General features: G+C 35.1%; 1 protein-coding gene across 13 annotated transcripts in view; it reads right to left on the bottom strand.

Annotated features, from left to right (window-relative positions):
• Positions 1 to 12464, bottom strand: part of BPTF (bromodomain PHD finger transcription factor) — a 46981-nt gene that overhangs the window by 19748 nt on the left and 14769 nt on the right. For 8 of the 13 annotated variants that reach the window (XM_085239760.1, XM_085239766.1, XM_085239769.1 and 5 more), the window contains exons 3-16: positions 11954 to 12177; positions 10569 to 10769; positions 9919 to 10107; positions 7547 to 7717; positions 7187 to 7416; positions 6001 to 6356; positions 5610 to 5741; positions 5165 to 5294; positions 4727 to 4862; positions 4134 to 4349; positions 1411 to 3832; positions 833 to 957; positions 467 to 595; positions 27 to 177 (exon numbers count right to left, since the gene is read on the bottom strand). In XM_085239760.1, coding sequence (XP_085095886.1) covers positions 27 to 177; positions 467 to 595; positions 833 to 957; positions 1411 to 3832; positions 4134 to 4349; positions 4727 to 4862; positions 5165 to 5294; positions 5610 to 5741; positions 6001 to 6356; positions 7187 to 7416; positions 7547 to 7717; positions 9919 to 10107; positions 10569 to 10769; positions 11954 to 12177 — 4812 coding nt within the window. The remainder of the gene's footprint in view (positions 1 to 26; positions 178 to 466; positions 596 to 832; positions 958 to 1410; positions 3833 to 4133; positions 4350 to 4726; positions 4863 to 5164; positions 5295 to 5609; positions 5742 to 6000; positions 6357 to 7186; positions 7417 to 7546; positions 7718 to 9918; positions 10108 to 10568; positions 10770 to 11953; positions 12178 to 12464) is intronic. The other 5 variants (XM_085239763.1, XM_085239771.1, XM_085239772.1 and 2 more) reach the window with 3 other exon arrangements.

Here is a 12464-nt window from a genome sequence, read left to right as displayed (position 1 = left end):
AAGAAAGCTTATTTGAGTTGGTTTACCTTTCAGCAAATGCCCTGATCTCCCATAACTCCAATTCCTCCTCTGCTACCCAACTTTCAATTATAACAGGGCCTGTTTGCTTGGGTGTTTCTGGCCTTTTTGGCCTTAGTGCACTTGATCGAAGTCCCTTCCTCTGGGGTGTTGGAGTTTCTTTAGAGAACAGTCAAAACATACACATTAAGCTCAATCATAAAAGAGAATTGAAGTGTAAACCAAAATTTAGTACCTTTTTTAGTCTTATTTTAGAAACTGGAATGCCTTTCAGCTTTAGTAAGTCAAGTCAGGTTTTTAAATGTATTATCTGTTTCACACAGGAGAATGAATAGTTCATGTCAAGCTATGTTTGCTCCTTTGATGGTGTGAATTCATAAAAAGGTCTAGTTACCTTAATTTCTGTAGAAGCTTACAGGGAAGGGGAAAAATGTACAAACAAACATACCTTTTGGAGCCTCTGGTACACCAATGGGACAAATAATTTTTCTTATACAGTACTCTGACCGGATTCCATATGGACCAACATCTCTTCGCTTAATTATTTCTGTTGTTGTAATTTCAGTTTCAGTAGTTTCTAAAACAAATTAGTCCCAACACGTTAAGAGCAGGAAAAAAAGGTTAAATCTCCAATCAACCCAATATACTCAAGGTAAAGTAAGAGCAACTACAGTGCAAACTGTTGGCTATTAAAAAAATACGTGTAAAACCAAATCAATATCAAGCCTTTAGAGAAAAAAATGGAATTAAAGTAACAGTCAAAATTAACAGCAAGAGCAGTTGCATTCAGAAACCCCAAAATGTAAAGAAATACCTGTACGTGTAGTTCCTCCCCCAGGTGGAGCTTTTGCAGCCATGTCATCCCATTTGAGACATGCCCACAGTAATCGCAACATAAGGCTCACTCCAGCCAGCGATCTTACTGTTTGAAGTCGGTACCTACCAAGAAAGTATTAAAGTAAATTTTAAAATGCATTTACATTACCTAACTAAACCAATGACACATTTCTCATTCTACCTGTACTGAACAATATATTTATTTTTAATAACAGCAAAATTTGTAACAGCTCCCATCTAGCCAGCTATACAAGAAGTTTTGATTTTGCTGCTCAAAGCGCTCTTTGAAATTCCAAGAAGGAAGTTCAAAATTAAAAAGGTAGGAGTAAATCAGGTTTGAACAACGAGGGCAGTACAGTTATCCAATCTTGTAAGTAAAATCACTGTTGTTTCAAAAACCCTGTATTTATTGTGAACAAGAGAAAAAATTTTCCACTTGGACTCAAGCTAGTGAAAAAGTCACTTCTGGGCACGAACACGTGCATCATCTTTATTTTTAAATCCAGTAAATTTTGTTCCATCCTAAACTTTTCCTCTAAAACATAACATATATACCTCCAAGTGATCCCAAAAGTTGGTCTCGGAGATGGATATGGCCAGATATCCAATGCAGGCTTTGCATTATAATTGAAATAGGGAACTTCTCTGATCCCTCCTCGTCTGGCTAGCTTTTTTAAGTCATCATTGGGTAAAACAAATATGCTTTTTTTACTGCTTTTGGTTACAAATTTTCTATATGATGGCAAGGCAGTTCCAGAACGTGTTTTTTTGGGTTTTGTAAATTTCATTAACTTCACTTTGTCCTTCGTAGAATACTCTTTGCTGACAGTCATGGAAGTAACCAGTGTGCCTTCCGGGGTGGACAGAGAATCAGTCACTGTTGTTGTAACCACTGTTTTACGATGTTCTTGTACAGAAATGACATCAACATTACTGTGTGTAGCTGGAGTGGTAAGCTTAGTCACAGTGGTGGTGGTAGTTACAGTGGATATGGCACAGTTTTCTGTAGATGACACCACTGTTGTTTTCTCATCATTAGAAGCTAGAGTCTCTGCAACTTTAAACACAGTTTTGGATTCTGTAGAAACAGTTGATGTTGTGGTGGTCACTTCAGTAATAACAGTTTTTATTTTACTTTCTCCATTAACGTCTTCTACTTTGTATGTCTGTAGACCATTCTGATCAGCAAAGTCACTACTCAAGCTCGATTCCTCACATGACATTACAGGAGATGAAGCGACTTTCTTATCCTCAGTATGTTCGGTTTCCATAGATTCTGTTTCACTGCTAAGGTTATTTTCTTTACAGAAATCCGCTGTTGTGGAAGAAGCATCAAGAAAGGAAGATCTTTGTGGAGAAAGATGTTTTTCTTCAGTTTTCTGCACATACTTTGGGACTTCCTCTGATGTCTGAAGAGTCTTTTCAGTTTCAAATTCAGGTGAACTCTGCAGAGATGACTTAGGGTCCAGAGCATTTTTATCAACATTGTCCTCAGTTGTGATGTCACCATTCATGAATGGTTTTACTGAAGATTCCTTAGAAGTCAATGGTATCATTTCATGCTCTGGAAAGGATTTATTAATGTTATTAATTCTTGGTTCAATATCATCTCCTGTTGTCGCTTCATAGTTGACTTTAACTAAACTTTCATCATTTGATAGTACTTTAATATCATTGTCTTTTCCATTCATTTGAAATGTTGATTTATCTTTTTCTAAGTCCATTTCAGTTTCTTCATCTTTACTATTCTTTTTGTCAGTAACACTATTTAGATTTGTTTGATCAAGGTATTTGTTTATGGTATTTGTCTCTACCTTCAATTCCTGACCTTTCTTTTGACCATTAGCCTCAGTTAGATGAGAGCTCAGTAGTTTCTCATCAACTTTCACTCCATCCTCACGTTCCAAAGTTTGACTTCCAGGGTTTCTTTCAGAAATTAGCTCACTTTTAAGTGGTTCTATATCTTTACTAACTAATTTCTGGTGAAATACAATCTTGTTTTCAGATTTACTTTCAGTTTTTCTTGGAGTAATGTCTTTCTCCAGTTCACTTTCTTGACAGGACAGTGGTTCAAAATGGCTTTTTATTATACAATTCTTTTCTGGATCTCTGCTCTGCTGTTCAGAATTCCCTTCTGTATTTGTTTTTTCAGAAATAGCCGGAGCACCTTTTCTACAGCTGCTTTTACTTATCACTGGCTCTGAGTTTTCACATTCTCTCTGAGATACTCTGGTAATAGGTAGTTTTTGTTTCAAAGGCTTTTCATTCGTTTCCAAAACATCCCATTTGACTTCACCATCTGTACTTGTTTGTTTCAAGTCATCAACAAAGGAACTCTCACACACTCTAACATCTTCTCGTACTTGACTCTTATCAGCAGCCACAGGTTCAGAGTTGTTCCCTTTGCTATCATTCTGAATAGATCTTTCACTTTCAGAGGACTGAGGTGAGTCTTCACCCAGAAGTTGGCCTTCTCTTTTTGGCAGCCTATTTGTGGAAGGTAAAGAGAGCTCATCTAGCTTATCAGTTTTCATAGAAGAGATGCTGCTGATTGGCAAGCAATCCTGACCTGTATCTTCACTTTGGATTTTATCTGAAATATAGGTTTGATTTTGGGAAGATGTGTCCGATTGGCTTCCTTCCTTTACTTTTTTCATTTGTAGCTCATCTAAATTTTTCTGGGAGCTTAATGATTGAATGCCTCCATTTTTAGCACTAGCCTCCAGTTTCATCCTTTCTAGACGTTGTTTTTCTTCCAGTGTAAATTGTTTTATTCGTCTCTCAAGTAGTCCATCTAATTTTGATGATTTTACTTTCCTCTTGTAGCAAGTCCTTAAATGAAATCCCTCGCTGACGTTGATGATATCAAGTTTACAATGACTATCCTCATCTTTTACTGAGGATTCAGTTTTCACATCTATCTCCATAGGTTCTTCCTTGATGACTTTAAAATTTTCAGCATCGATTTCTTTTTCCTCTGTGAAGAAATAATTCTGAATCAATAAGTTCCTTTAATAATGAATACCAAAAGTGTGTTTTTGCATTAAAAACTAATAAATAAATGCACCTTATAACATATTAATAAATTTCAATAAAAAGAAAATTCTAACTTTAGACATTTCTACAAAAGATAATTAAAAAAAATACTTAACTGAGACATTATAGATGTCTCAACACAACTCATTAAGCAGTTTTTTAGTAGTTATTCACAAGGTCATATGCTTCTATACAGAGTATTGCAATGAATAGCTAGTTTTACAATGATTTATGTATATCACCTTTGTCTTTTGCATGACCTAAGTTTTCAGAATTTGTATCAACTTTTTCTTCATGTGACTTTTCTTCCTTCACTTGTACGTTCTCCGCTGCTTCTGACACGTTGCCTTTGTCCTTTGCTTGAAGATCATGAGAATCCTTCATTCTATCTTTCTCTGTTTTTACCTTTATTGGACCTTTTCTTTTATCCAAATTGCATTTTTCATCTTCGTTCTTTGCTGTTAACAGATTAAATGGTTTCAATTACTCAAAGGGCTTATTTTTTTTAATAATCTGCTACATTTTAATGCCTATTCACACATCTGTCAATGCAGAAAAAAAGAGATACATATATGCACCCATGTATTAGATGTCTCTTTTTGCTTGTGATTTTGCTATGTATTTTCCTCAGTCTTTAATTTACATAATCTACCAATACCACAGAACTTCATACTTGTAGAAATTTAAGGTAGCTAAAAAATATCCATGAGAACTGAGTATATTAACAATGACTATAAACTATCAATTTTATAATTAACACAAATTATATAAATAAGTAACAAAAGGGAATACGTAAAAAATTAACAAAAAAATTCTAATTAATGCAGACACTTACTTGGCAGCAACTTTCTGTAATTTGCATTGGTATTTCCAGGCAATTTGGGCATAAACCTATGGACGTGTGTTTTACTGATCCAGCTCCAGCCACCATATCCTGTTACTCTATACTCCTCTCCTTTTTGTTTCCAAACCTGATGAATATTTTAAACATATTAATTTTAATCATGCTTTTTGCTGCACTGCTAATGTATGCATTCATTTAAAAACCTAAGGCGTCTTAAGTTAAAATTTTTAACTTTCTAATTTACAGAATTTTTGAAGCAAACTGAAGTGTATTTGTGAAATAACATACAAGCTAAATTTCAAGATGTGTCTGCTGGTAATTGAATCAATTAATCAGTTAATATTTTAAGACTTCAAAGAAAATAGAAAAAAAGTTAGACATCGATAGTTTCTGTATTTTGCATGTCCTTCATGCAAAATAAAACCTTACCTGATGTTTAACAGGGAATGTATATTTCACCCATGTAGCTTGCTGCATTGTTTCTTCTTCTTCTTGTTTTCTCTCTTTTTTTTTCACTTTCTCCTTTTCTTCCCTTTCTATTGCAGTCATTCTGCGTAATCTAGTACGTATAGGTTTAGGCAAATTTAAATATACTTAAGTACAGGATCTTACAAACAAATACAGTAAATCAAACAACTGTCTATACCACCCATTTCAATAATTTAAAATATCTGAAGTTAAGAGGAAAGGCTAATATCAGGTTATATGCATTAATTGCAACAGGAACACTACTTTTTTGCTTATTCCAATAATGCAGACATAGTTGTCTGCAGCTGTGTCTAAGAGTAGACACAGATGCAGTAATTAATAATTACTAGTTCCTCTAGAAATACAAAGTTTGAAAGTGTACATATATTTTTTCTTTATTTTTTACCTAGTATGCCCCAAGGATTCCCGCCAGATTGGCAACATGACAACAGGCTTAATTGCGCATTCCAATATAGCCAGAGCTAGTGCAAATTCTCTTGGTTTGCTGCACATCTGAACAGCCTTAATCCAGTTAGACCTAAATTGGAGACAAGATAAAAACATGAAACATATACATATAATGATACAGCATGATAAGTCGATGAACATAATAGGATAAAGCCTCCTATATTTTAATATTTAACTCAAATGTGCAATCTTCAGTCATTCATCACAAGACTCAAACTTATTATATTTCAATATACTGAAGCTTGGTCCTTGAAAATCACCAACTTGATAAAATAAAGGCTATTGCCCATTCATACTATTAGCAAAAACACAAGACAACATATCTTTACCTGTGAGAAGCCCAGTTAGGGTGAAGGAACGATGCCGGGATATTGTTTTCTAGCTGAATAATAGTTAGCCTTAAAGTGGATATGGTAAGAACCTTGGACCCATGTACAGACCCATTCCATTTGAACTCTCCAGCAGTAGTTAGACAGAATTTATGAGAGAGATGTCGTCTCTTGTCATGGTCTTCTCTGTGTTGGTGCTTATTCAATGCAAAGGAATTAGTGGCATACTGATTATGATAAACACGGTATTTCCCCTCTTGGCCTAATTTGAAATAATTGTTGATATTTCCTTTCATCACAATTTCCCTCTTTGTGTTCATTCGGGAGACTTCACCTTGAGAGTTGACCACCAGAACCTAGTTCAAGAAAGAATGATTTTAAAAGGTTACAATTTAATTGTTATAAGGCTTCAATTGCCTATATATAAATTAATAAAGATACCCAGCATTAATTTGTAAAAGCAAGTAACTGTTTATCATGTATTTGCACTCACTGCACAGAGAACTACAATATTCTCGAAAGCAACACTTGGAAAGAAAAAAAAAAAAAACCTCTTCAGCAAGTCAAGCAGGAACCTGTTTTGCTGCTCTGAATTATGTCTACTGATGGCTCTGGGAGAATAGCTTAACTGAACTATTCTGTGAAACACCTTCAGAGTAAATCACAGAAATCATATGTACCCAAGCAAATATTTTTGACTTGAAAACATGACATGGATAACTCCTCATAATGGAGTTCCAAATCTGAGAGCTTTCACTTCAGTCTGCACCAAGGAGTGCTACTATTTTTACGTGAACATAATCTGCCAGTACAGAATTTTTATGAATTGAAAACCTGGTTATTACCTAGCTACTCAAACAACAACCAAACACAAGCCACTAATAAGTTACAGTTTTGGCATAGCAGTTCTAAGAAATTTGAAGACAGAAGTGAGAGAAAATGTATATAACTTACTACTGGCCGTATAATAAACAATTCCATAGCTTGTGACCAGCACTTTAAAATCAAGTACGTGCACTGGGTCACTGTTACACCACAGTACAGATAGCAACTTATACTGCAAGAGCAAACAAAAAGGAGAAAAAAAAGCTTCCTGTGACACAATGTGTGGTTATTAGAACTTTCCTTCTAAAAGTATCTTCAAAATCACTTTTTTTTTTTTGAATTAAAAAAACATAAAACACACCAGTTTTCTGAAACAGTTTTCCTTCCCTCCTGAATTTTCCAAGAGTGCACAAACCTCTCTGTTTTCTTTATGTATCTTATTTGCTTCATGCGCTGCAGCAGCAACCTGCTGGCTTTTCATCTGGCACAACTTGCTATCTGGATTTCGTAATCTTGTGAGCATTCGTGTTGAACCTGGCGTCCCTTTTCCAGCGCCTGGAGAATCACTTCTTTCACCATTAGCTTTCTCTCCTGTCCAAGAAAAAAAGGCTTTTAAAACGAACTTAAAAGCTGAAAGTTTTCTGTTGATGTATGGAAGTAAAAATAAAAGACAAATAACATGAAAATATATAGAAAGTTTTCCTTTTTTAATTTTTTTTACCTATGTCCTCTGAAGTCTGCGATCCCCCCTCTGCATTTTCAGCATCATCAGGCATCTTAATGGAGTCATTCTGCCCAGAGCTGAGCTCACTACTGTTGCTGTTTTCAACATCTGTCTGTGGAGCTGCAGCAGACGCACTGCTGTTGCTAGGGATCATCTGACCAGTTTCTTCTACAAAAGAAGAACTTGATTTTTAGTTTTCCTCTTACATTGAATCAATGCAATTTTTTCTAGGTTTTTTTTTTTTTTTTAAATGAAAAATTCAAAATGATGAACATCTTTTGCTGGACTGCAAAGAAACACCCGTAAGATATTATTTTCCTCCAGAGCACTGAATCCCTGGAAGTTTTTGTTGATGTTGTTCTGTTTCAAGTGGTTTCTATAGCTCTGAATTAAACCTTAAGCTTTCTAAAACTGAAACGTAAAACATATTACTTCGTGTATTTATTATTTGAAATTAAAATTGTTTTGTTTTTTTCTCTATATGCACATACACTGAACCCTTCACTGAGATTTTGGTTTGCTTTTAGAATGTAGATTTAATGAAATTTGGTCTGAAGCTTCCATGAGTCTCTCTTTTGATCATATCACGCTTTAACAAAGGATGACATTCTCAGTTCCCTTCCCATTTTCAATCCTATCCTTGATCATCTCCTCTTCTTCAGCGCATTGATTCCGAGGAGTCCCATCAATTTCAATTCCATTGGTACCACTTTATCTTCTCTTCTACAAACTTAAAATATCAGCTTCTCTCTTACAATCTGGTGCATCTACAAATTGCTTCAAGCTCCGTAAGAGTAATGAGTTCTCAGTCCTCAGTTGTCCTTGCTACCATCTCTCTGGAGCTGCACACATAACTGCCACTTCTCTTGTCTCTACAACACTGGGTCAAAAAACAACAAGATTTCTCTATTTCTGGAACCCTTTCAAAAGATCAGGGATCCCATTAAGAAGACAACAGACCAAAACCTTCCATCTGTGAAACATTCACAGCAAGCAAAAAGGTCTTAAGATAAATATTCTTAGATTCTTGGAAGAGCCCTAACCCAAACACATCTTGATTTCTGGCACTGCCACATGGGTAGCTGACATTATTTGACCCATTTCCCTCTTAGTATGGGAAAAATGGAATAATTTTGTGCTTGCTGTTTGAAAGAGAGAAGAAACATCCAAACTAGACTCAAAAGACCCACATTACATTTAGCAATGACTCTGACATAGTTTTGTTTAGGTTTTTCATTTTAATCTTATTTTCTTGTCTTTAAGGCTGGCTGCTTTACTGACAACAGTTCAGTATCCCTCCTCTCTCTGAAATAATGGTCTCAAACTGAAACTTCCTAATAGGAACACACGCATCATTATAAATATAGTAAATAGACTGCAGGAAAAACTTTTCATCCACACTTTCCTAAAGACAAAGCTCACTAATTTAGAAATAGCAGCCAGCAGCTGGAAGAAGAAATGTATTTCTATGAAGGTATCTCAATATAATTTTTTTAAAAGGAAGCAGTTTGTTACAAAGTTGAGATGTATTCATATGAAGAAGTTCAAGAGTTATTCACTTGGGTACAGATTGCAAATATTTCAGATGGAGAGAAAATGTTTACTACTACACTATTTCAAACAAACTGTCTACATTACACATTTCAGTATTTCTTTATTTATAGCAACTGAAAATACATTAAAGTTGCTTAGAGTAACTTCTAGTTACACAGTAAGTTTAAGAGAATATCACTCTAAAAGAATACTCTGATAACTCACATTACAAATTGTGATCAAATTGTGTTTGTTACTAAATCTAAAGCTCTTTTCTAAACACAATGTTATTACTTTACGACTATTGACAAACATTGACACATCTAAAATACAGAAGCTTCTGTGCATGTAAGTCTTAAATCTGTTTAGAATTCCCGTCAATCATGACAATTTTTATCCTGAAATCTCAGTGCAACAGTTTACTCATGTGAATGAAATTATTTTATTAGTAATTGATATAGTAAATGAGAGGTTAAAATAATAAGAGCTATTAGCAAATTAGAACTTGAAATAAACTTTGATAGGATACTAACAACCATTATGGATCACTGTGCAAAAACAAAATATAAAGAAAATAGAACATAAAAAGCTTAGCCATAGTCATCTTTGGAAGGCATGGAAACAAACGCTAATGTCATGGAGGACCACAAATTTCCAGCACTGATTGCAAGAAAATTAACTTTGAAATGTTAATGACAACGTAGCAGTAAAGGATGGCACTGCAAGCAAACAGCATGAGTGATATACGCTGTGAATGGTTTTAGTGGACAAACCAGATAGAAAAACTGAACAGATTACCCAAATTACAGAGGCATCAGTAATAGTGCCTTCTGTACCTGAGAGTTCCTGATGGAGCTCTGATGCCACCTTCTTCTCTGCCACGTTGTTGCTATCAGGGGTTTCTGAATGACACCCCATTGCGTTCTTCCCTTCAGAGCAACTATTCTCTCCTGCAGAAGGATTTGTGTTGTTGTCGTCAGTGCTCGATGTCAGAGAGTTACTTTTATCCCCAATGACTGTTGCCTCTATAGTAAAATGCACAACAAAACTTTAGGGATATTCTTTAGTATGTCTTAGGTTGTCATTTGGGGTCACTCACAGAAAGCAGCTTTATTAATTCTGTCCAACTATTTCACGTTGTTGAGATTTCTTATTCCCGTCCTCCCCCCTTCTGTCTCCTGCTATTGGAAAGTCTTGCCTGAAACTACTTAGTTCAGATGAGGAAAACAATGTTAAAAAAATGCTGAAATACTGCTTACTACAGATGTTGATCACATTCTTTCAATGCCACCTGTGCCTCAAGCTAAAGTATCGTGAAATTACTTAATAAAAGAAATAATTATAATATACAACCACAAATAAATCAACAAATATTGCTTAAAAATAAAGAATCAGACAACACACTAGCTTGGGAAATGTGAGGACCTTAACTAAACCATCTCTTTACATAACTGTAGTTGTTAAAGCACAATCATGGTTCCTTTACCTTCATTTTTCACTTTTTCCATAGCTTGCTCAGTGGATGTGTCCTCAGTCTTATCTTGATCTCCAGATTCTTTCTTGCCTTTCTCACCATCTGTCTGGTCATTCTCAGCATCACTTTTGGCTTTTTCTGCCTCGTCTGCTGGTGTGTTTCTGTCTTCCTCTACCTCTCCTCTTCTTGCTCTGATAGCATCCAAAATTTCATCTACAATAAAATGCATGTCATCAATACACGCTAAGCAGCACCTGCAGAGCTTATGAGCAGAAAAGAGCATGGCATAGATAGTTTCCTTTCATTTATGGACAAAAAGCAACATCCAACTTTTATCACATTTTCTTTCTTAGAAGAAACAATTCTGAAGGTCTAATAATGATCGATTTCTCAAATTATGCATTTATATAGTGATGACAAATCCATTTTTAAAGCAGAATATCAAACTTTCATGGCCTCCCCCAGAGCCTCCACAGGTTTACACAGGTATTCATTGTTTCAAGGCACATTAACTAACCTCTAGCAGGGAACTGCAAGGGAGACAGCATTCCTTCATATATAATATTGGAGCAAATATTTGAGCTTGAAGATTTCTACTACTCCAACTCCTATTGAGTTGATAAATGTTTATGAAGACAGAGATTGAGTGAGCAAGAGAGAATAACAGTAAATTAATAAATAATTGTCAGCCCAGCTCCAACACACGAAGTGATCACAATCTGGTACCCCCTAAGCAAATCAGAAATTTGAATTATTCAGGACATCCTGGAACACACGATACAAAGGCCTAAGTCATCACTACACAGCCATGCTGGTACACCTGCACAGTGGTTCTCCAAAGCTCTTTACTCACAATCCAACTGTGGCTAGCAGGAACAATATTAATGCAAGTACAGACCTAGCTTCAAGCATTAATGATACATTTATAGAGGAGAATGTAAAATAATTTCCTGCCTGAATATATTCATTCATTTAGTTGTACACTTCCCAAACAAATCCAGCTAAGAAAATACTTAACATTTTGCTACAGAACACTTCCTTTAGGTCAGTCACTTTCACTGTAAAATGAATGTTCAAAATCCATGCTAAATCAGAACGAAGGACATGAGGACATGCAGTTTGATGCAAACAAGCTATCAGATATAAACAACAGTTAAACTGTTAAAAAAAAAAAAAGGACATTGAACCAAAAAAGTTCTGACAAGTTGATGTAAAAATCTTTTTCTCCCTGTAAATTCAGAAATGGACTGGTTTTTTGAATACAAGAATTTTAATAACACATTGAAAAGAACTGGTATTATCAGTTTGGCTCAATAAACATTTTACAATAAAATAAGTATAAGCTAGAATTTGATTCAAAGTGCAATATTTATTCCCATTAGACAGAATATGCTTACCATTCGCTGCAGAAAGGAAAGACTTGTTGGTGCCCCTGGCTTTGTTAGTAAGGTCTTCTGTTACATCCATGTGCCGATGAACTTCTTCACGCATTTCTTCCAGAGTTTTGCATAGGTCAGCTTCCCAGTAATCTTTGTCTAGGCATTCAATTAACTCTGCCAGCTGAATCTTTGTGCTATAGTACCAGACTTTCTTATCTTTCTCACTTTCTGAATCTTCCTCTCTACAAGAGTGTTTTAAAAATAATAATATTAAAATATCTGGAGAGATGACAAAAATGATTATCACCCTACTTTCTTTTTTTTTGAAGAGAAATATTAAATGTCAATATCTGAATGCAAATAAACCAATATTAATCACTTGTTTCATTCTCATTATATTTAATATCATTGTAACTAGCAATCTACTAAGTCCCAAAGAATGTACAATGAAAGAATGTACGTCTCCAGAATCCATAACAAGTTGTGCATCTGACTCCAAATTCAGGAAATCTGAAGGGTAGAGTTTTAC

Source organism: Meleagris gallopavo, chromosome 20, assembly GCF_905368555.1.
Source record: "Meleagris gallopavo chromosome 20, MGAL_WU_HG_1.1, whole genome shotgun sequence".
In the NCBI taxonomy this organism is placed as follows: Eukaryota; Metazoa; Chordata; class Aves; order Galliformes; family Phasianidae; genus Meleagris; species Meleagris gallopavo.
Note: the sequence above shows the minus strand (reverse complement) of the source record. Positions and strands in the feature narration are given on the sequence as shown.